A 23,541-nucleotide genomic window follows, 5' to 3' on the forward strand; every position below is an offset into this window, starting at 1 on the left:
TGAATGTGTAACTATTTGCCCATCATATAAAGTACCGTAATACTGGGTGACTGTATCAACTGTTTTTTTCCGGTTGTGATGTCAATGTGACATCTAATTTTTGTTATAGAGGTATAATAAATCGTTTTTATCTTGTCCCTAATTTTGTTAGCTAATAATTTTTGACTAGCTCTTATTGATTTTTCATTTAGAATAGAATCTAGCAATTTACATTTTTGCAAAAGAGTTTATCGATTTGGACCAGGTTAGCTGAAGTTTTCTTTCAATATAACTAATCTCTTTTTGCAATTGAATTATTTACAGGTACAGTCTACACCAGAATTTTTATTTTTAAAAAGATAGATAATCCCTTTATTGACCATTCCCTAGTTTTGCATAACCAACACAGATATATAAATACACTTTTACCTCTGTAATTACCTTGTATCTAAGCCTCTGCAGACTGCTCCCTTATTTCAGTTCTTTTGACAGACTTGCATTTTAGCCAATCAGTGCTGATTCCTAGGTAACTCCACAGGCGTGAGCACAATGTTATCTATATGGCACACATGAACTAACGCCGTCTAGTTGTGAAAAACTGTCAAATCTGATTAGAGGTGGCCTTCAAGGGCTAAGAAATTAGCATATGAGCCTACCTAGGTTTAGCTTTCTGCTAAGAATACCAAGAGAACAAAGCAAAATTGATGATAAAAGTAAATTGGAAAGTTGTTTAAAATTACATTCCCTATCCCTGAAACCCTGAAAGTTTATTTTTGATTAGACTGTCCCTTTAGGACCTAGTTTGTTTGTTTTTTGATGCTGTGCTTTTTTTTAGCAAAAATTCACTAATAAACATTTTATTAGCTGCCAAAGTCGATTTTGGATTAGCTGTAGTGTCTACATTAATTTTCCATAATGTGCCGCTGAATAAAAAGTAAAGTCAGTCGTGTCTCCATGTAGTACTCTCCAGGAATCATATTAATCCTTTCTATGACTGATCTAACCATGTTATTATGTCTTATCTATGAGCTTGTGAGTTTGCCCTTTGAATTGCTACTAATTGGTTGTAGGGAAGCTGTGAAATCCCCACCTAAAAACATTCTAGTATGTGTCCAATTAGTCAGTAGATGTGATAAATGAAAACAAAGTCTCTTGTTTCTCATTCAGTGCATAGATGTATAAAAGCACATCAATCCCCTGAATCTGTCCCCTTACAAGTAAATATCTTCCTTCTTTGTCTGCTAATAGTTCTTCATTTACAAAATAAAGTGCAACAATATGGACACTCCTCTCTTTTTTTCTGTTGTTGTGAGAATGGCCCAGTCCAATACTTGGAGATTTGGGGCCCGATCCGATATGCAGCGTCGCCCGCAAAAGCCGGCGACGCCAAATTTTGCGCTGCTTTGGTATCACATATACGGCGTAACATAGAAGTTACGCTCTTATATTTCTGCCTTCGGCCGTAGTTTTTTGGCCCATAGACAGGTATACCAAACCCGCGCAATTTGGTATCCAATATACAGCGTAAGGACTTACGTGGCGAAAATGGAGAAATCTTACTCCATTTTCACCTCGTCACAAAATGCAGGCGTAGTAAGCCTTACGCTGAGTATTGGAGCCCCGTAGCTCCCTAAACTGCCTGCAAAATAAAACCTAACGCATGCGCAATGTCTACCTGTCAACCGCAATCCCCCTCCGCAATCCCTAATAAAGTGTTTAACCCCTAAACCGCCGCTCCCGGACCCCGCCGCCACCTACATTAAATGTCTAACCCCCTAATGTGATCCCCCTACACCGCCGCCACCTACATTAAAATTATTAACCCCTAATGTAATCCCCCTACACCGCCGCCATCTATATTAAAATTATTACCCCCTAATGTGAGCCCCCTACCCCGCCGCCACCTATTTTAACTACATTAATCCCTAATCTAATCCCCCTACACCGCCGCCACCTATTTGAACTATATTACCCCCTAATGTGAGCCCCCTACACCGCCGCCACCTACATTAACTATATTACCCCCTAATGTGAGCCCCCTACCCCGCCGCCACCTACATTAACTATAGTACCCCTAATATGATCCCCCTACACCGCCGCCATCTATTTTAACTACATTACCTCCTAATCTAATCCCCCTACCCCACCGCCACCTATATTAAAATGATTAACCCCTAATCTAATCCCCCTACACCGCCACCACCTATAATAAATGTATTACCCCCTAAAATACTAAAATGTCCCTACCCTAAACTAAATTACAAATAGCCCTGAAAAGGGCCTTTTGCGGGGCATTGCCCCAAAGTAACCAGCTCTATTACCAGCCCTTAAAAGGGCCTTTTGTGGGGCATTGCCCCAAAGTAACCAGTTCTATTACCAGCCCTTAAAAGGGCCTTTTGCGGGGCATTGTCCCAAAGTAATCAGCTCTTTTACCTGTAATCTGACCCCCCTACACCGCCGCCACCTATATTAAATATATTAACCCCTAATCTGACCCCCCTACACCGCCGCCACCTATATTAAATATATTAACCCCTAATCTGCCCCCCCTACACCGCCGCCACCTATATTAACTATATTAACCCTAATTATATTAGGGTTAATATAGTTAATATAGTTATTATATTATATATGTTATTAATATAGTTAATAATTAATATAGTTATATTATATATATTAACTATATTAACCCTATCTAACCCTAACACCCATAACTTAATTATTATTGCAATAAATCTAAATAATATTTACCTGTAATCTGACCCCCCTACACCGCCGCCACCTATATTAAATATATTAACCCCTAATCTGACCCCCCTACACCGCCGCCACCTATATTAAATATATTAACCCCTAATCTGCCCCCCCTACACCGCCGCCACCTATATTAACTATATTAACCCTAATTATATTAGGGTTAATATAGTTAATATAGTTATTATATTATATATGTTATTAATATAGTTAATAATTAATATAGTTATATTATATATATTAACTATATTAACCCTATCTAACCCTAACACCCATAACTTAATTATTATTGCAATAAATCTAAATAATATTAATCTTATTAACTAAAATATTCCTATTTAAAAATAAATACTTACCTATAAAATAAACCTTAAGATAGCTACAATATAATTCATAATTACATTGTAACTATTTTAGGGTTTATATTTATTTTACAGGTAACTTGGTATTTATTTTATCTAGGTACAATAGCTATTAAATAGTTAATAACTATTTAATAGCTACCTAGTTAAAATAATTACCAATTTACCTGTAAAATAAATCCTAACCTAAGTTACAAATACACCTACACTATCAATAAATTAATTAAATAAACTACAATTATCTAAACTAAAATATAATTAAATACACTAAACTAAATTACAAAAACAAACAAACACTAAATTACAAAAAATAAAAAAGATTACAAGAATTTTAAGCTAATTACACCTAATCTAAGCCCCCTAATAAAATAACAAAGCCCTCCAAAATAAAAAAATGTCCCTACCCTAAACTAAATTACAAAAAGTAATCGGCTCTATTACTAGCCCTTAAAAGGGCCTTTTGTGGGGCATTGCCCCAAAGTAATCAGCTATTTTACCTGTGGAAAAAAAGAACAACCCCCCACCCCCATTACAACCCACCACCCACACACCCCCACTCTAAAACCCACCCTATCCCCCCTTAAAAAAACCTAAGTCTAACCCCCAAGTGCTCCTTACCTGTCCTGAAGAACGGCGGAGAAGGTCCTGTTCCAGGCGGAGAAGTCTTCTTCCAGGCGGCGACCTCTTCTTCTTCCAGGAACCAGCCGGCGCGGAGCGGAGGAGTTGAAGACCGATGACCGTGGAGCTGAAGACCGTTCTCTCTGGAACTGAAGACCGGCGATGCAGGAACCGAAGACCGGAGCCATGGAGCGTGGAGGATCCTCTTCATACGATCGCCGCCGTACGCGATTAAAAATGGCGTCCCTTGAATTCCTATTGGCTGATTTGAGCCTTCAAATTCAAATCAGCCAATCGGATGAAAGCTACTTTAATTCTATTGGCTGATTTGAATAGCCAATAGAATAAGAGCTACTGTAATTCTATTGGCTGATTAGAATAGCCAATAGAATTACAGTAGCTCTTATTCTATTGGCTAATCAAATCAGCCAAAAGAATTAAAGTAGCTCTCATCCGATTGGCTGATTTGAATTTGAAGGCTCAAATCAGCCAATAGGAATTCAAGGGACACCATTTTTAATCGCGTACCTTGAATTCCGATTCAGTGTACGGCAGCGATCGTATGAAGAGGATCCTCCACGCTCCATGGCTCCGGTCTTCAGTTCCAGCGTCGCCGATCTTCAGTTCCTGCATCGCCGGTCTTCAGTTCCAGAGAGGACGGTCTTCAGCTCCGCGGTCATCGGTCTTCAACTCCTCCACTCCACGCCAGCTGGTTCCTGGAAGAAGAAGAGGTCGCCGCCTGGAACAGGACCTTCTCCGCCGGTCTTCAGGACAGGTAAGGATCACTTGGGGGTTAGACTTAGGTTTTTTTAAGGGGGGATAGGGTGGGTTTTAGAGTAGGGGTGTGTGGGTGGTGGGTTGTAATGGGGGGGTTCTTTTTTTCCACAGGTTAAAGAGCTGATTACTTTGGGGCAATGCCCCACAAAAGGCCCTTTTTAAGGGCTGGTAATAGATCTGATTACTTTTTGTAATTTAGTTTAGGGTAGGGACATTTTTTTATTTTGGGGGGCTTTGTTATTTTATTAGGGGGCTTAGATTAGGTGTAATTAGCTTAAAATTCTTGTAATCTTTTTTTATTTTTTGTAATTTAGTGTTTTTTTTGTAATTTAGTTTAGTGTATTTAATTATATTTTAGTTTAGATAATTGTAGTTTATTTAATTAATTTATTGATAGTGTAGGTGTATTTGTAACTTAGGTTAGGATTTATTTTACAGGTAAATTGGTAATTATTTTAATTAGGTAGCTATTAAATAGTTATTAACTATTTAATAGCTATTGTACCTAGTTAAAATAAATACCAAGTTACCTGTAAAATAAATATAAACCCTAAAATAGCTACAATGTAATTATTAATTATATTGTAGCTATCTTAAGGTTTATTTTATAGGTAAGTATTTAGTTTTAAATAGGAATATTTTAGTTAATAAAATTAATATTATTTAGATTTATTGCAATAATAATTAAGTTAGGGGTGTTGGGGTTAGATAGGGTTAATATAGTTAATATATATAATATAATAACTATATTAATTATTAACTATATTAATAATATATATAGTATAATAACTATATTAAGCCTAATATAATTAGGGTTAATATAGTTAATATAGGTGGCGGCGGTGTAGGGGTTCAGATTAGGGGTTAATATATTTAATATAGGTGGCGGCGGTGTAGGGGATTAGATTAGGGGTTAATATATTTAATATAGGTGGCGGCGGTGTAGGGGGGTCAGATTACAGGTAAAAGAGCTGATTACTTTGGGACAATGCCCCGCAAAAGGCCCTTTTAGGGGCTGGTAATAGAGCTGGTTAGTTTGGGGCAATGCCCGCAAAAGGCCCTTTTCAGGGCTATTTGTAATTTAGTTTAGGGTAGGGACATTTTAGTATTTTAGGGGGTAATACATTTATTATAGGTGGCGGCGGTGTAGGGGGATTAGATTAGGGGTTAATACATTTAATATAGGTGGCGGCGGTGTAGGGGGATTAGATTAGGGGTTAATAATTTTAATATAGGTGGCGGCGGTGTAAGGAGGTCAGATTAGGGGGTAGTACATATAATGTAGGTGGCGGCGGGGTAGGGGGCTCACATTAGGGGTTAATATAGTTAAAATAGGTGGCGGCGGTGTAGGGGGATCATATTAGGGGGTAATATAGTTAATGTAGCTGGCGGCAGGGTAGGGGGCTCACATTAGGGGGTAATATAGTTAAAATTGGTGGCGGCGGTGTAGGGGGATCATATTAGGGGGTAATATAGTTAATGTAGCTGTCGGCAGGGTAGGGGGCTTACATTAGGGGGTAATATAGTTAAAATAGGTGGCGGCGGTGTAGGGGGATCATATTAGGGGGTAATATAGTTAATGTAGCTGGCGGCAGGGTCCGGGAGCGGCGGTTTAGGGGTTAATATATTTATTGTTAGGAGTGAGAGGGGGGATTGCGGATAGAGGGGTATACGTGTCGGGCTATGTTTGGGAGGTGTGTTAGACAGTAACGGGAGATTTAGTAGTTTAGTCAGTTTTTTTATGCAGCGGCAGTTGCTAAAGTGCTGTAAGTCACTGGCGACTCCAGAAATTTGTACTTACGCTGATTTCTGGACATCGCTAGTTTGTCAGACTTACGGCACTTTAGCAACTGCCGGCGGAGTATATGAGATAGCTCGATGTACGAGCTGAAACTACGGGCGGCGCAGGTTTTCACGCTTGCGCCGAAACCTGTGCCGTATATCGGATTGCGCCCTTGGTGTTTAACAAAATGGATCTCCTGAAGAAACACTAGGTTTGCCCTTAAAAGACCATACTGGGTCATTGCCTTTCTCACTTATACCCTTTAACATTGTGTGTCATTAATGTTCTTGTTAGCATACTGATATTTAACCTCAGTAGATGTCCAAGTGAACCATTAAAGGCATAGTAAACCCAATTTTTTTTTTCTTTCATGATTCGGATAGAGCATGCAATTTTAAGCAGCTTTCTAATTTACTCCCATTATCAAATTTTCTTTGTTCTCTTGCTATCTTTATTTAAAAAGCAATTATGTAAAGCTTAGGGGTAGGCCCATTTTAGGTCCAGCACCCTGGATAGCGCTTGCTTATTGGTGAATACATTCAGCCAACCAATAAGCAAGTGTAACCCAGGTTCTGAACCAAAAATTGGCTGGCTCCTAAGCTTTACATTCCTGCTTTTTAAATAAAGATAGCAAGAGAACAAAGAAAAAATAATAACTGGAGTAAATTAGAAAGTTGCTTAAAATTGCATGCTCTATCTGAATCATGAAATAAAAAAAAATTGGGTTTACTATGCCTTTAATGGTTTACTTGGACATCTACTGATGTTAAATATCAGTATGCTAACAATAACATTAATGACACACAATGTTAAAGGGTATAAGTGAAGAAAGGCAATGACCCAGTATGGTCTTTTAAGGGCAAACCTAGTGTTTCTTCAGGAGATCCATTTTGTTTTTTTGGATTTAGTGTCCCTTTAAGTAGCCAGGGTCCAGCTAAAGCAAGCATTGATACATGAAAAAAGAAAACCATTTGTGAAACAAAATAACAACAAACTTTTGAAATTATATTAATTTGCTTATTAAAGAATTTGCTTGTTTATTTGTAATAATATATTTATAAATAACATATAAAAGCATAACTAATTCTAAGGGGCAGGTGCATAATTGATGCCATATATTTAAATGATCATTGTTGTGTAAAAAAAATAGCAGTATAAGGAATTTGTCCAATTGCTCAAAATGCCAGGTATTTCCTTTAACCCCTTAGTGACCAGAGCACTTTTCCATTTTCTGTCCGTTTGGGACCAAGGCTATTTTTACATTTTTGCGGTGTTTGTGTTTAGCTGTAATTTTCTTCTTACTCATTTACTGTACCCACACATATTATATACCGTTTTTCTCGCCATTAAATGGACTTTCTAAAGATACCATTATTTTCATCATATCTTATAATTTACTATAAAAAAAATGATAAAATATGAGGAAAAATGGAAAAAAACACACTTTTTCTAACTTTGACCCCCAAAATCTGTTACATATCTAAAACCACCAAAAAACACCCATGCTAAATAGTTTCTAAATTTTGTCCTGAGTTTAGAAATACCCAATGTTTACATGTTCTTTGCTTTTTTTGCAAGTTATAGGGCCATAAATACAAGTAGCACTTTGCTATTTCCAAACCATTTTTTTCCAAAATTAGCGCTAGTTACATTAGAACACTGATATCTTTCAGGAATCCCTGAATATCCCTTGACATGTATATATTTTTTTTTAGTAGACATCCCAAAGTATTGATCTAGGCCAATTTTGGTATATTTCATGCCACCATTTCACCGCCAAATGCGATCAAATACAAAAAATTGTTCACTTTTTCACAAATTTTTTCACAAACTTTAGGTTTCTCACTGAAATTATTTACAAACAACTTGTGCAATTATGGCATAAATGGTTGTAAATTCTTCTCTGGGATCCCCTTTGTTCAGAAATAGCACACATATATGGCTTTGGCGTTGCTTTTTGGTAATTAGAAGGCCGCTAAATGCCACTGCGCACCACAAGTGTATCATGCCCAGCAGTTAAGGGGTTAATTAGGGAGCTTTTAGGGAGCTTGTAGGGTTAATTTTAGCTTTAGTGTAGTGTAGTAGACAACCCCAAGTATTGATCTAGGCACATTTTGGTATATTTCATGCCACCATTTCACCGCCAAATGCGATCAAATTAAAAAAAACGTAAAATTTTTCACAATTTTAGGTTTCTCACTGAAATCATTTACAAACAGCTTGTGCAATTATGGCACAAATGGTTGTAAATGCTTGTCTGGGATCCCCTTTGTTCAGAAATAGCAGACATATATGACTTTGGCGTTGCTTTCTGGTAATTAGAAGGCCACTAAATCCTGTTGCGCCTCACACGTGTATTATGGCTAGCAGTGAAAGGGTTAATTAGGGAGTTTGTAGTGAGCTTGCAGGGTTAATTTTAGCTTTAGTGTAGAGATCAGCCTCCCATCTGACACATCCCACCCCCTGATCCCTCCCAAACAGCTCCCTTCCCTCCCCCACCCCACAATTGTCCCCGCCATCTTAAGTACTGGCAGAAAGTCTGCCAGTACTAAAATAAAAGGGTTTTAAAAAAAAAATGAATTTTTTTTAGCATATTTACATATGCTACTGTGTAGGATCCCCCCCTTAGCCCCCAACCTCCCTGATCCCCCCCAAAACCGCTCTCTAACCCTCCCCTCTGCCTTATTGGGGGCCATCTTGGGTACTGGCAGCTGTCTGCCAGTACCCAGTTTACAATAAAAAGTGTTTTTTTTTTTCTTTGTTTTTTTTTTTCTGTAGTGTAGCTTCCCCCCCCCCCCCCCCCCCCACAGACAAACCCCCACCACTTTGCTGATTATTTTATTTTTTCGATTTTTTAATCTTTTTTATTTGCACATTTTCTGCAGTGTAGCGGTTCCCACCCGCTCCCTCCCCGTGCACGCGCCCGCCCCCACCCTCCCGTGCACGCGCGCGCGCCCGTGCGCGCCCCCAGCCACCCCCGCCCACGATCCCGCCCCCCTTCACTTCCACAGGGCCATCGATGGCCGCCACCCGCCTCCCGGTCCGGCTCCCACCCACCAACACAGGGAGCAACCGATCTCCGGTGCAGAGAGGGCCACAGAGTGGCTCTCTCTGCACCGGATTACTTAAAAAGGTTATTGCAGGATGCCTCCATATCGAGGCATCACTGCAATAACCGGAAAGCAGCTGGAAGCGAGCAGGATCGCTTCCAGCTGTTTTCCACACTGAGGACGTGCAGGGTACGTTCTCAGGCATTAACTGCCTTTTTTCTGAGGACGTACCCTGCACGTCCTCAGTCGTTAAGGGGTTAAAAAAAGTGTGTGATTTTTTTAATTTATTTTTTATTATTATTAAAGGGTCTTTATAGTCGGAGAATTACGTGCCGTAATTTGCTTCAGCATGTCATTTTAAGACGTTTACCCTTCCAGTGTGGTTAAACACATAGTAGAAGTACCGTTCAGGACCCTCAGAGCACTGCTGGTCCTAAATGGAAACTGCAACTGATCCAATCATCAGTGTTAGTTACACAGCTGGGTCATGTGATCCAACAAATTAGAGCATGTCATTTTTCGACTATAATGTCCCATTACTATTAAAATTAGAGAAGATAATGACATATTTCATGTGTTATGTTTTAAAGCTTTGAACAATAATTTACCATTGCATGATGTGTCAACAGTAAAATCTCAAGGGGCATTAAAATACATTTTTTTTGATTATGTATAGTTAAAAAAAAAATTGCAATATATTTTCATTATTTATTTTGCCATTTTTTTAACCTATTTTACTGTACTTCCATTTTAAGAATTGCAGTGCTTTATGCAACTTAATGCACAGTGATTATGTGATCAGTGCAGGAGCACATTTTATATGTGACCATAATTAGACATGGCAAAAGAGATAAGATAAAGAACACCAAAGATGCTTTCAAGATATTTATCTATGGATTGCAAAACAATACAAATTTTGCTTTTAAAACATTCATTTTGCATAGAGAATAGAGTTTAATCTTCTAACAATAATTCATTTGAAACTGAAAACTAACATTTTTGACTTTTACTATAGGAATATAAAGTATTTGATTGTAATGAGATGTATTTTAATGGGATTTTTTAACCTTCCTAAGTACATTTTCCTTTCTTGTATGTGTTTTCATGTGGCTGTTTTTTGTTTTTTCTTCATTGTAATACAATTATTTCTCTTTATTGTTTTAGCTCCAAGGGCTTGGTACTGGATATGGAGGAAGGAAACTTTCTGAAACTTGCAACTGATGGATCTATTCTCAGGTACCTTTCTTCAATGAAACAATGTTTGTTATTAAAGTGAAGGTAAACTTTCATGTATCAGTGCCAGGTTTTTAAAAATACTATTAAAACAGGGGCGCTTTCATTCATGAAACTTTACATTGCAGCGTTTTTTTTAAAATACTTACCTTTTTGTGCAGCAAAGCCGGATCGGCGTTCCCCCGCCCGCCTCTCATGCTGTACTTAGCACAGCAATGATGAAACTGGCTTCCTCTAATCATGGCGTGGCCTCACGAGATGGTCGCTCTGGGGTGCATGCCATGATTGGAGGAAGCCGGTTTCGTCATTGCTGACATAAGTACAGAGGAGCTGCGGGCGGAGGATTGCCGGTCCGGTTTTGCTGCAGAAAAAAGGTAAGTATTTTTAAAAAAACACTCAAATGTAAAGATTCATGAATGAAAGTACCCCATGTTTTTAATAGTATTTTTAAAAACCGGGCATTGATTCATGAAAGTTTACCTTCACTTTAATTATAGTAGAATATAATATTTATACAACTGACTCTCAGTGCCCAATGGTCTAAAGCTCTCCACTCTGGTGAGATTATCTAAGAAGTGCCGTCAGTACTGGGGGTCCCACAATTTTAGAAAGGCACATTTTTTGCTTGAGAACTGTTATTCTCATTATGCAGATTCTTTCTGGATGTGAAGGAGAAGCACCTACATTACAATATGATGCACAAAAAAAAGCCCCCAAAGATTTTGTGAGATTTCTCTCCATGCCAGTCATTAGGCCTTTAAACTGTAATAGTTTTTTTTCTCCAACATAGGTGTGTCCGGTCCACGGCGTCATCCTTACTTGTGGGATATTCTCTTCCCCAACAGGAAATGGCAAAGAGCCCAGCAAAGCTGGTCACATGATCCCTCCTAGGCTCCGCCTACCCCAGTCATTCTCTTTGCCGTTGTACAGGCAACATCTCCACGGAGATGGCTTAGAGTTTTTTAGTGTTTAACTGTAGTTTTTATTATTCAATCAAGAGTTTGTTATTTTAAAATAGTGCTGGTATGTACTATTTACTCTGAAACAGAAAAGAGATGAAGATTTCTGTTTGTATGAGGAAAATGATTTTAGCAACCGTTACTAAAATCCATGGCTGTTCCACACAGGACTGTTGAGAGGAATTAACTTCAGTTGGGGGAACAGTGAGCAGTCTTTTGCTGCTTGAGGTATGACACATTCTAACAAGACGATGTAATGCTGGAAGCTGTCATTTTCCCTATGGGATCCGGTAAGCCATTTTTATTCAGACAGTAAATAAGGGCTTCACAAGGGATTATTAAGACTGTAGACATTTTCTGGGCTAAATCGATCATATTTACACATATTTAGCCTTGAGGAATCATTTAATCTGGGTATTTTTTGTAAAATAATATCGGCAGGCACTGTTTTAGACACTTTATTCTATTGGGGCTTTCCCTAATCATAGTCAGAGCCTCATTTTCGCGCCGGTATGGCGCACTTGTTTTTGAGAACAGCATGACATGCAGCTGCATGTGTGTGGAGCTCTGATACATAGAAAAGTCTTTCTGAAGGCATTATTTGGTATCGTATTCCCCTTTGGGCTTGGTTGGGTCTCAGCAAAGCAGATTCCAGGGACTGTAAAGGGGTTAAATATAAAAACGGCTCCGGTTCCGTTATTTTAAGGGTTAAAGCTTCCAAATTTGGTGTGCAATACTTTTAAGGCTTTAAGACACTGTGGTGAAATTTTGGTGAATTTTGAACAATTCCTTCATACTTTTTCGCAATTGCAGTAATAAAGTGTGTTCAGTTTAAAATTTAAAGTGACAGTAACGGTTTTATTTTAAAACGTTTTTTGTGCTTTGTTATCAAGTTTATGCCTGTTTAACATGTCTGAACTACCAGATAGATTGTGTTCTGACTGTGGGGAAGCCAAGGTTCCTTCTCATTTAAATAGATGTAATTTATGTCATAATAAATTTAGTAAAAATGATGCCCAAGATGATTCCTCAAGTGAGGGGAGTAAGCATGGTACTGCATCATCCCCTCCTTCGTCTACACCAGTTTTGCCCATACAGGAGGCCCCTAGTACATCTAGCGCGCCAATACTCCTTACTATGCAACAATTAACGGCTGTAATGGATAATTCTATCAAAAACATTTTAGCCAATATGCCCACTTATCAGCGAAAGCGCGACTGCTCTGTTTTAGAAAATACTGAAGAGCATGAGGCCGCTGATTATATTGTTTCTGAAGGGCCCCTACACCAGTCTGAGGGGGCCAGGGAGGTTTTGTCTGAGGGAGAAATTTCAGATTCAGGAAAAATTTCTCAACAAGCTGAACCTGATGTGATTACTTTTAAATTTAAGTTGGAACATCTCCGCGCTCTGCTTAAGGAGGTGTTATCCAATTTGGATGATTGTGATTATCTGGTCATTCCAGAAACACTATGTAAAATGGACAAGTTCCTAGAGGCCCCGGGGCCCCCCGAAGCTTTTCCTATACTCAAGCGGGTGGCGTACATTGTTAATAAAGAATGGGACAGGCCCGGTGTACCTTTCGTACCTCCCCCCATATTTAAAAAATTGTTTCCTATAGTCGACCCCAGAAAGGACTTATGGCAGACAGTCCCCAAGGTCGAGGGGGCGGTTTCTACTCTAAACAAGCGCACCACTATACCCATAGAAGATAGTTGTGCTTTCCAAGATCCTATGGATAAAAAATTAGAAGGTTTGCTAAAAAAGATGTTTGTTCAGCAAGGTTACCTTCTACAACCAATTGCATGCATTGTCCCTGTCACTACAGCCGCGTGTTTCTGGTGCGATGAGCTAGAAAAGGCGATTATTAGTAATTCTTCTTCTTATGAGGAGATTATGGACAGAATTCGTGCTCTTAAATTGGCTAATTCTTTCACCCTAGACGCCACCTTGCAATTGGCTAGGTTAGCGGCGAAAAATTCTGGGTTTGCTATTGTGGCGCGCAGAGCGCTTTGGTTAAAATCTTGGTCAGCGGATGCGTCTTCCAAGAACAAATTGTTTGACATTCCTTTCAAGGGGAAAACACTGTTTGGCCCTGACTTGAAAGAGTTTATCTCTGATATCACTGGGGGCAAGGGCCACGCCCTTCCTCAGAATAGGTCTTTCAAGGCCAAAAATAAACCTAATTTTCGTCCCTTTCGCAGAAACGGACCAGCCCCAAGTGCTACGTCCTCTAAGCAGGAGGGTAATACTTCTCAAGCCAATCCAGCCTGGAGACCAAGGCAAGGCTGGAACAAAGGAAAGCAGGCCAAGAAACCTGCCACTGCTCCCAAGACAGCATGAGATGCGGGCCCCCGATCCGGGACCGGATTTGGTGGGGGGCAGACTCTCTCTCTTCACTCAGGCTTGGGCAAGAGATGTTCTGGATCCTTGGGCGCTAGAAATAGTCTTCCAAGGTTATCTTCTGGAAGTGATTCATCCTGTTCCATTAAAAGAACGAGGGATGGGGTTCTACTCCAATCTGTTCGTAGTTCCCAAAAAAGAGGGAACGTTCAGACCAATCTTAGATCTCAAGATCCTAAACAAGTTTCTCAAGGTTCCATCGTCCAAAATGGAAACCATTCGAACAATCCTTCCATCCAGGAAGGTCAATTCTTGACCACGGTGGATTTAAAGGATGCGTATCTACATATTCCTGTCCACAAGGAACATCATCGGTTCCTAAGGTTCGCATTCCTGGACAAGCATTACCAGTTCGTGGCGCTTCCTTTCGGATTAGCCACTGTTCCAAGGATTTTCACAAAGGTACTAGGGTCCCTTCTGGCGGTGCTAAGACCAAGGGGCATTGCTGTAGTACCTTACTTGGACGACATTCTGATTCAAGCGTCGTCCCTTCCTCAAGCAAAGGCTCACACGGACATAGTCCTGGCCTTTCTCAGATCTCACGGATGGTAAGTGAACGTGGAAAAGAGTTCTCTATCTCCGTCGACAAGAGTTCCCTTCTTGGGAACAATAATAGACTCCTTAGAAATGAGGATTTTTCTGACAGAGACCAGAAAAACAAAACTTCTAAACTCTTGTCGGATACTTCCTTCCGTTCCTCTTCCTTCCATAGCACAGTGCATGGAAGTGATAGGTTTGATGGTAGCGGCAATGGACATAGTTCCTTTTGCGCGCATTCATCTAAGACCATTTCAATTGTGTATGCTCAGTCAGTGGAACGGGGACTATACAGACTTGTCTCCGAAGATACAAGTAAATCAGAGGACCAGAGACTCACTCCGTTGGTGGCTGTCCCTGGACAACCTGTCGCAAGGGGTGACCTCCCGCAGACCAGAGTGGGTCATTGTCACGACCGACGCCAGTCTGATGGGCTGGGGCGCGGTCTGGGGATCCCTGAAAGCTCAGGGTCTTTGGTCTCGGGAAGAATCTCTTCTACCGATAAATATTCTGGAACTGAGAGCGATATTCAATGCTCTCAAGGCTTGGCCTCAGCTAGCGAGGGCCAAGTTCATACGGTTTCAATCAGACAACATGACGACTGTTGCGTACATCAACCATCAGGGGGGAACAAGGAGTTCCCTGGCGATGGAAGAAGTGACCAAAATCATTCAATGGGCGGAGACTCGCTCCTGCCACCTGTCTGCAATCCACATCCCAGGAGTGGAAACTTGGGAAGCGGATTTTCTGATTCGTCAGACATTGTATCCGGGGGTGTGGGAACTCCATCCGGAAATCTTTGCCCAAATCACTCAACTGTGGGGCATTCCAGACATGGATCTGATGGCCTCTCGTCAGAACTTCAAGGTTCCTTGCTACGGGTCCAGATCCAGGGATCCCAAGGCGACTCTAGTAGATGCACTAGTAGCACCTTGGACCTTCAACCTAGCTTATGTATTCCCGCCGTTTCCTCTCATCCCCAGGCTGGTAGCCAGGATCAATCAGGAGAGGGCGTAGGTGATCTTGATAGCTCCTGCGTAACCACGCAGGACTTGGTAGGCAGATCTGGTGAATATGTCATCGGCTTCACCATGGAAGCTACCTTTGAGACGAGACCTTCTTGTTCAAGGTCCGTTCGAACATCCGAATCTGGTCCTACTCCAGCTGACTGCTTGGAGATTGAACGCTTGATCTTATCAAAGCGAGGGTTCTCAGATTCTGTTATTGATACTCTTGTTCAGGCCAGAAAGCCTGTAACTAGAAAAATTTACCACAAAATATGGAAAAAATATATCTGTTGGTGTGAATCTAAAGGATTCCCTTGGGACAAGGTAAAGATTCCTAGGATTCTATCCTTTCTTCAAGAAGGATTGGAGAAAGGATTATCTGCAAGTTCCTTGAAGGGACAGATTTCTGCCTTGTCTGTGTTACTTCACAAAGAGCTGGCAGCTGTGCCAGATGTTCAAGCCTTTGTTCAGGCTCTGGTTAGAATCAAGCCTGTTTACAAACCTTTGACTCCTCCTTGGAGTCTCAACTTAGTTCTTTCAGTTCTTCAGGGGGTTCCGTTTGAACCCTTACATTCCGTTGATATTAAGTTATTATCTTGGAAAGTTTTGTTTTTGGCTGCAATTTCTTCCGCTAGAAGAGTTTCAGAATTATCTGCTCTGCAGTGTTCTCCTCCTTATCTGGTGTTCCATGCAGATAAGGTGGTTTTACGTACTAAACCTGGTTTTCTTCCAAAAGTTGTTTCTAACAAAAACATTAACCAGGAGATAGTCGTGCCTTCTTTGTGTCCGAAACCAGTTTCGAAGAAGGAACGTTTGTTGCACAATTTGGATGTTGTTCGCGCTCTAAAATTCTATTTAGATGCTACAAAGGATTTTAGACAAACATCTTCCTTGTTTGTTGTTTATTCTGGTAACAGGAGAGGTCAAAAAGCAACTTCTACCTCTCTCTCTTTTTGGATTAAAAGCATCATCAGATTGGCTTACGAGACTGCCGGACGGCAGCCTCCTGAAAGAATCACAGCTCATTCCACTAGGGCTGTGGCTTCCACATGGGCCTTCAAGAACGAGGCTTCTGTTGATCAGATATGTAGGGCAGCGACTTGGTCTTCACTGCACACTTTTACCAAATTTTACAAGTTTGATACTTTTGCTTCTTCTGAGGCTATTTTTTGGGAGAAAGGTTTTGCAAGCCGTGGTGCCTTCCATTTAGGTGACCTGATTTGCTCCCTCCCTTCATCCGTGTCCTAAAGCTTTGGTATTGGTTCCCACAAGTAAGGATGACGCCGTGGACCGGACACACCTATGTTGGAGAAAACAGAATTTATGTTTACCTGATAAATTACTTTCTCCAACGGTGTGTCCGGTCCACGGCCCGCCCTGGTTTTTTAATCAGGTCTGATAATTTATTTTCTTTAACTACAGTCACCACGGTATCATATGGTTTCTCCTATGCAAATATTCCTCCTTAACGTCGGTCGAATGACTGGGGTAGGCGGAGCCTAGGAGGGATCATGTGACCAGCTTTGCTGGGCTCTTTGCCATTTCCTGTTGGGGAAGAGAATATCCCACAAGTAAGGATGACGCCGTGGACCGGACACACCGTTGGAGAAAGTAATTTATCAGGTAAACATAAATTCTGTTTTTTCATGATTCAGATAGTGCATACAATTTTATGTAACTCGCCAATTTACTACTATAATCTAATGTCCTTTGTTCTTTTGTATCCTTTGTTGAAAAGCATATAGGCTCAGGAGCATCAGTGCACTTCTGGGAGCTAACTGCTGATTTTTGGCTCCACGTTATATACCTTTTGTCACTGGCTCACTTGATATGTTCAGCTAGCTGCCAGTAGTGCAGTGCTGCGCCTTCAGCAAAGGATTCCAAGAGAATGAATCAAAATTTATCATAGTAGCAGTGTGTAAATGTATTTAAAATCTCATGTTCTATCTAAATCATGAAACATCAAGAAACATTTTGGGTTTTATGCACCTTTAAAGGAATATGAAACCCAAATGTTTTCTTTCATGATTCAGATAGAGCATGCGATTTTAAACAACTTTCTATTTTACTTCTATTATCAATTTTTTCTTGGTTTTCTTTGTATCTTTTGTTGAAAAGCAGGGACGTAAGCTCAGGAGCTGACCCATTTCTGGAACACTATATGGCAGCAGTTTTGCAAGAATGTTATCCATTTGCAAGAGCACTAGATGGCAGCATTATTTCCTGCTATGTAGTGCTCCATATGCCTACCTAGGTATTGCTTCAACAAAGAATATAATGGGAAGGAAGCAGATTTGATAATAGAAGTAAATTGGAAACTTTTTAAAATGCTATACTCTATCTGAATCACAAACTATGGTTTGGGGGTTTAATTTCCCATTAAACCCTTTCTATGGGGTTTGTGTTACCAATAGTGCTATTCCCGGTGACCAGGAGGGAGGATATAATAGCACTATTATAAACCTGGAAACCCTTAACAAACAGCAACGTACATGGCATGTCACGGTCGTTAAGGGGTTAATAGTGTGTCTGCTATATTCTGGCCATGTCAGATTGTGAGTATTCGTTAATTAAACCGCATGACCCTTAGCAAGGTAAATCCGTTTTTTTCCATTTCTATACTTCTTTAATAGTTGTCTGCTTCTTTTTCCCCTGAAAACAAAATATTTATTGTTTTTTGGACCTACTGAGCCACGTTTCTTATAATGCTGTGTATGGTTGACAAGAAATACAATCTATAGGATGTTTCTGTATTATATATTTTTTATTTATTTATATATCTACACACACACACACATATCTATCTATCTAGCTATTGTTTAAAAAAGATAGATATTCCCTTTATTAACCATTCCCCAGTTTTGCATAACCAACACGGTTATATTAATATACTTTTTAACTATATGATTTTTTGTAACCACGCCTCTGCAGACTGTCCCCTTTTTTTTTTTTTTTTTTTTTTTTACAAATTTGCATTTTAGCCAATTAGTGCTGGTTCCTGCATAACTCCACAGGAATGAGCACAATCTTAGCTATATGGCACACATGAACTAGCACTGTCTGGCTGTAAAAAGATAATAAAATGCACTTAGATAAGAGTCATACTGCAGGGGCTTAGAAACAGGCAGAGATTTAGATAATACAAAGTATATTAATGTAACAATGTTTGTGCAAAACTAGGGAATGGGTAGTTAATACATTATCTATCTTTAACAAAAAAAGAAAAAAGGGAACAGCTCTTTCTATTGCATGATAGTTGATTGTCTCTTCAAATCTATCCATGCCTGCCTATGACTTTTTTTATTTGTTTTTATTTCACATCTTTATTTTTAATATTTCTCAAGGGCAAGCCATGGCACAAAGACACTATCTGCAGAAGAAATTGAGGAAATATATGGAGAGAAGAGAGAATGGAAACATTTCAAAGTAATTAATGGAACCTATGCACGATCAGGTACATCTTCTACATGTATGACTTTAATATGAATGAACCAGTATTCAAACACCACACCTCATAGTCAGCAGCGTTGTGTATTGCTTCTGAATACATCATTTGTGTCATAGAAGCCACTGCTGACTCTCTGAGAAGGTGTGGTGTTTGAATACTGGTGCACAGCCCTCACAGGATACGTGCATATGCCACAAAAAACTGTAATAACCTTTACTAGAAGCATTTTTGCTAATGGAAGTATATTGCAAAAAAATGCACCCATTTCATTTTTGACATTTCCATCCTTTAAATATTATGTTCATTAAAAGTTGAATTTGCTGCATCTTTAAAGAACTAATATTTTGAGATGCCATACTAATGTTAATAAAAACAGTGACACAAACATGTATATTCTGAGACGTTCATGATGAGGGCATGTCATTTTAAACAACTTTCTAATTTGATAAATTTTATACATTTGGTCAGTATTTCATATCTATAGATTAGTTTATAAAGCTATATTTTGTGTGGGGTGAAAAATATCATAAATGTCCACTAGATGGAGTTAAGTTATTAAAAATGATTTTTGTAAGGTTACTGTTGCTTTGTGGTTTGTCCTTCCGTAGTTTTGATGCAAATTATTTGTTGGTGTTGGTAAGATTTACCTTCTAAATATGTTTTATTGATCAGCTGTAAAAGTACACACTGTCCAGATTGTTTATTTGGAAGCACACGGTCAGTTACATTTTGGGAGCTAAAACATAATATTTATCAAGATTTCCCGTGGTAACTGTAAGAAAACGCCATACTCACAAAATAATCCTGCTGTTTATCCCAATCCCTAAAGCTGCGAAACTCATTTGTAATTTTGACCTTTTGGTTACAATTTAAACAATCGTTTTGGAAATTATGTTGTATGTTGAATACAATTTTTATTGCTCACCTTTTATACAATTTTAACCATGAAAGTAAAATTATATTTTTTTATTCTGATTTTATTGCAAGTTTTTTTTTTTTTATGCATTCTATTAATACAAGGTTTTATGTATAATTCAATTTTGATTTTTTTTTATAGCATATATTAAAAGAACAGTAAAGTAAAAATTAAAACTTCATGATTCAGATAAAGCGTGCAATTTTAAACAATTTTCCAATTTACTTCTATTATCAAATTTGCTTTGTTCTCTTCTTCTATTCTAGTTGAAGACTAACCCTAGGTAGGGTGATAGGAGCTTAGGAGTGTGCACGTATTTATAGCAGCCAATCGCAGTAGTGTTTGTAATTATGTATAACATTGCTATAAACAATAATGTGAACACTGCTACCAGAAGGGATATTCTGGTCAAAATTTAAAAGCACATAGATTAATTACATCTTTGAATAGAAACATATTTGTAATATACATGTGTTAGTGTTAACATTTTTCTCTGCACGTGCATGTGAAGCATAGCTAGATATTGTCACTGCACCTACATTTAAAATATTGCAGCTGCTCAGATCATCAGTGGGGCTTGTATCATGTCAGCAATTAACAAATTGAGTCATTACCAGATGGTACAAGCACCTTAGGCTCTGAGCAAGTGTTGTGTTTAAAATGCTGGTGCACGGTGCATACTTAAATACACTTTTGAAACAGCTATAGCTTTTATTAGAAGCATTTTTGCTAATGCATGTATATTACAAAAATGCTTCTGTTTAATACCGGAATGCACCTATGTGGTTTCCAATTTTGGCTGGCATATCCCTTTAAGACATGTACACACTCCTGAGCTTACCTAGGATTACTTTGTAACAAAGGATACCAGTTCTACAGAATTTTTCGGTACTATACAAATAAACAAAAAATAATAATGCCAAGAGAAGTAAGCAAAATTGATAATGGAGGTAAATGTGAACTTTGTTTAAAATGTAATGCTCTATCCAATCAATTTAAGTTAATTTTGACTTTACTGGCCCTTTAAATATGCTTTTGAGGTTCCTAAAGGTAAAATTTGCCTTTAGAAAATCATCTCAAGGATCTCGTAGCACGCGTTTTGCCTGGGAGGCCAAAAAGTGAGCGTTACACTGTATACTGACAAGATCCGTACCGCCATCTAAAGTCAGTAGTTATGAGTTTTGCGCTACAAAGTTGTAACGTAAAACTCATAACTAAACTGTCACAAAGTACACTAAACACCCATAAACTACCTATTAACCCCTAAACTGAGGCCCTCACGCATCGCAAATAATAAAATAAAATTATTAACCCCTAAACTGCCGCTCCGGACAGCGCCGCCACTTAAAAAATTTATTAACCCCTATTCCGCCGCTCCCTGACATTGTCGCCGCTATAATAAAATTATTAACCCCTAAACCGCCGCCCTCCCACATCGCAAACACTATTTAAATATTATTAACCCCTAATCTGTCGTCCACTCCGCCGCTATAATAAACCTTTGTAACCCTAACACCCCCTAACAAATAATATATTTAATAAACCTAAGCTCCCGATTGCCCTGAAATGGGCATTTGGATGGACTTTGCCCTGAAAATGGCATTTAGCTCTTTTACATTGCCCTAAACCCTAAGCTAAAAATAAAACCCACCCAATAAACCCTTTTAAAAAAACCTAACACTAATCCCTGATGATCCACTTACAGTTTTTGAAGACCGTATATCCATCCTCATCCAGGCGGCAGAAGTCTTCATCCAAGCGGGCAGAAGTCTTCATCCAGACGGCATCTTCTTTCTTCATCCATCCGGCGCGGAGCGGGTCCATCTTCAAGACAACCGGTGCGGAGCATCCTCTTCTTACGATGGTCAATGAAGGTCAATGAAGAATGAAGTTTCCCTTTAAATGACGCCATCCAAAATGGAGTCCCTTACATTCCTATTGGCTGATAGAATTCAGAATCAGCCAATAGAATGCAAGCTCAATCCTATTGGCTGATTGGATCAGCCAATAGGATGAAAGCTCAATCCTATTGGCTGATTGCAATAGCCAATAGGATTTTTCCCCCTTAATTCCTATTGGCTGATAGAATTCTATCAGCCAATCGGAATGTAAGGGACGCCATCTTGGATGACGTCATTTTAAAAGAAACTTCATTCTTCGTCGACCATCGTAAGAAGAGGATGCTCCGCGCCGGGGGCCCCATTACATATGTGCCGGTTTTGGTATCTTATATACAGCGCCGCATATAAATGCGGCACGTATATTTCACCCGTTGCCCGCAATTTTTACTCCCATAAGCTAACATGGGACCGCGTCGTAAATCAGTATCCAATATAAAGCACAAGGACTTACGTGGCGAAAATGGAGAAATCTTACTCCATTTTTGCATCACCATAAAAGGCAGCCGTAGCAGCCTAGTATGGGAGCACCGTAACTCCCGAAAATGCCTGCAAAAAAAAAAAATAACACCTAATGCATGCGCAATGTCTATCTATCTGTCAACCGCAATCCCCCACCGCAATAACTAATAAAGTGTATTAACCCCTATATCCTCCATCAAACCCACACCGCAAGTAATAACTAAATTATAAACCCCTAAATCCGCCAACCCCAACATCGCAAACTACCTAACCCCTAAACTGTCAAAGCTCACAACAAAATAAACCTATGAAAGTATTAACCCCTAAACCACCAAAGCCCACAATGCAATAAACCTATTAAAGTATTGACCCCTAAGCCGCCAAAGCCCCACAATGCAATAAACCTAACTTAACCCCATAACCTAACACCCACTAAATGAACCCAAATTACCTAATTTACAAAATACTAAAGTTACTATTAACCCCTTAATGACCGCAGCACTTTTCCATTTTCTGTCCGTTTGGGACCAAGGCTATTTTTACATTTTTGCGGTGTTTGTGTTTAGCTGTAATTTTCCTCTTACTCATTTACTGTACCCACACATATTATATACCGTTTTTCTCGCCATTAAATGGACTTTCAAAAGATACCATTATTTTCATCATATCTTATAATTTACTATAAAAAAACATTATAAAATATGAAGGAAAAATGGAAAAAAACACACTTTTTCTAACTTTGACCCCCAAAATCTGTTACACATCTACAACCACCAATAAACACCCATGCTAAATAGTTTCTAAATTTTGTCCTGAGTTTAGAAATACCCAATGTTTACATCTTCTTTGCTTTTTTTGCAAGTTATAGGGCCATAAATACAAGTAGCACTTTGCTATTTCCAAACCACTTTTTTTCAAAATTAGCGCTAGTTACATTGGGACACTAATATCTTTCAGGAATCCCTGAATATCTATTGACATGTATATATTTTTTTTTAGAAGACATCCCAAAGTATTGATCTAGGCCCATTTTGGTATATTTCATGCCACTATTTCACCGCCAAATGCGATCAAATAAAAAAAATTGTTCACTTTTTCACAAATTTTTTCACAAACTTTAGGTTTCTCACTGAAATTATTTACAAACAACTTATGCAATTATAGAATAAATGGTTGTAAATGCTTCTCTGGGATCCCCTTTGTTCATAAATAGCAGACATATATGGCTTTGGCTTTGCTTTTTGGTAATTAGAAGGCTGCTAAATGCCACTGCGCACAATACGTGTATTATGCCCAGCATTGAAGGGGTTAATTAGGGAGCATGTAGGGAGCTTCTAGGGTTAATTTTAGCTTTAGTG

The 23,541-nt window shown here is 39.1% G+C and overlaps 1 protein-coding gene across 1 annotated transcript in view; it reads left to right on the forward strand.

Moving 5' to 3' along the window:
• Positions 1-23,541, forward strand: part of NT5DC1 (5'-nucleotidase domain containing 1) — a 729,055-nt gene that overhangs the window by 33,276 nt on the left and 672,238 nt on the right. The window contains exons 3-4 of the mRNA XM_053710879.1: positions 10,488-10,559; positions 18,804-18,913. Of these exons, the coding sequence (XP_053566854.1) occupies positions 10,488-10,559; positions 18,804-18,913 (182 nt within the window). The remainder of the gene's footprint in view (positions 1-10,487; positions 10,560-18,803; positions 18,914-23,541) is intronic.

This window comes from Bombina bombina, chromosome 4 (genome assembly GCF_027579735.1).
Source record: "Bombina bombina isolate aBomBom1 chromosome 4, aBomBom1.pri, whole genome shotgun sequence".
Taxonomy (NCBI): Eukaryota; Metazoa; Chordata; class Amphibia; order Anura; family Bombinatoridae; genus Bombina; species Bombina bombina.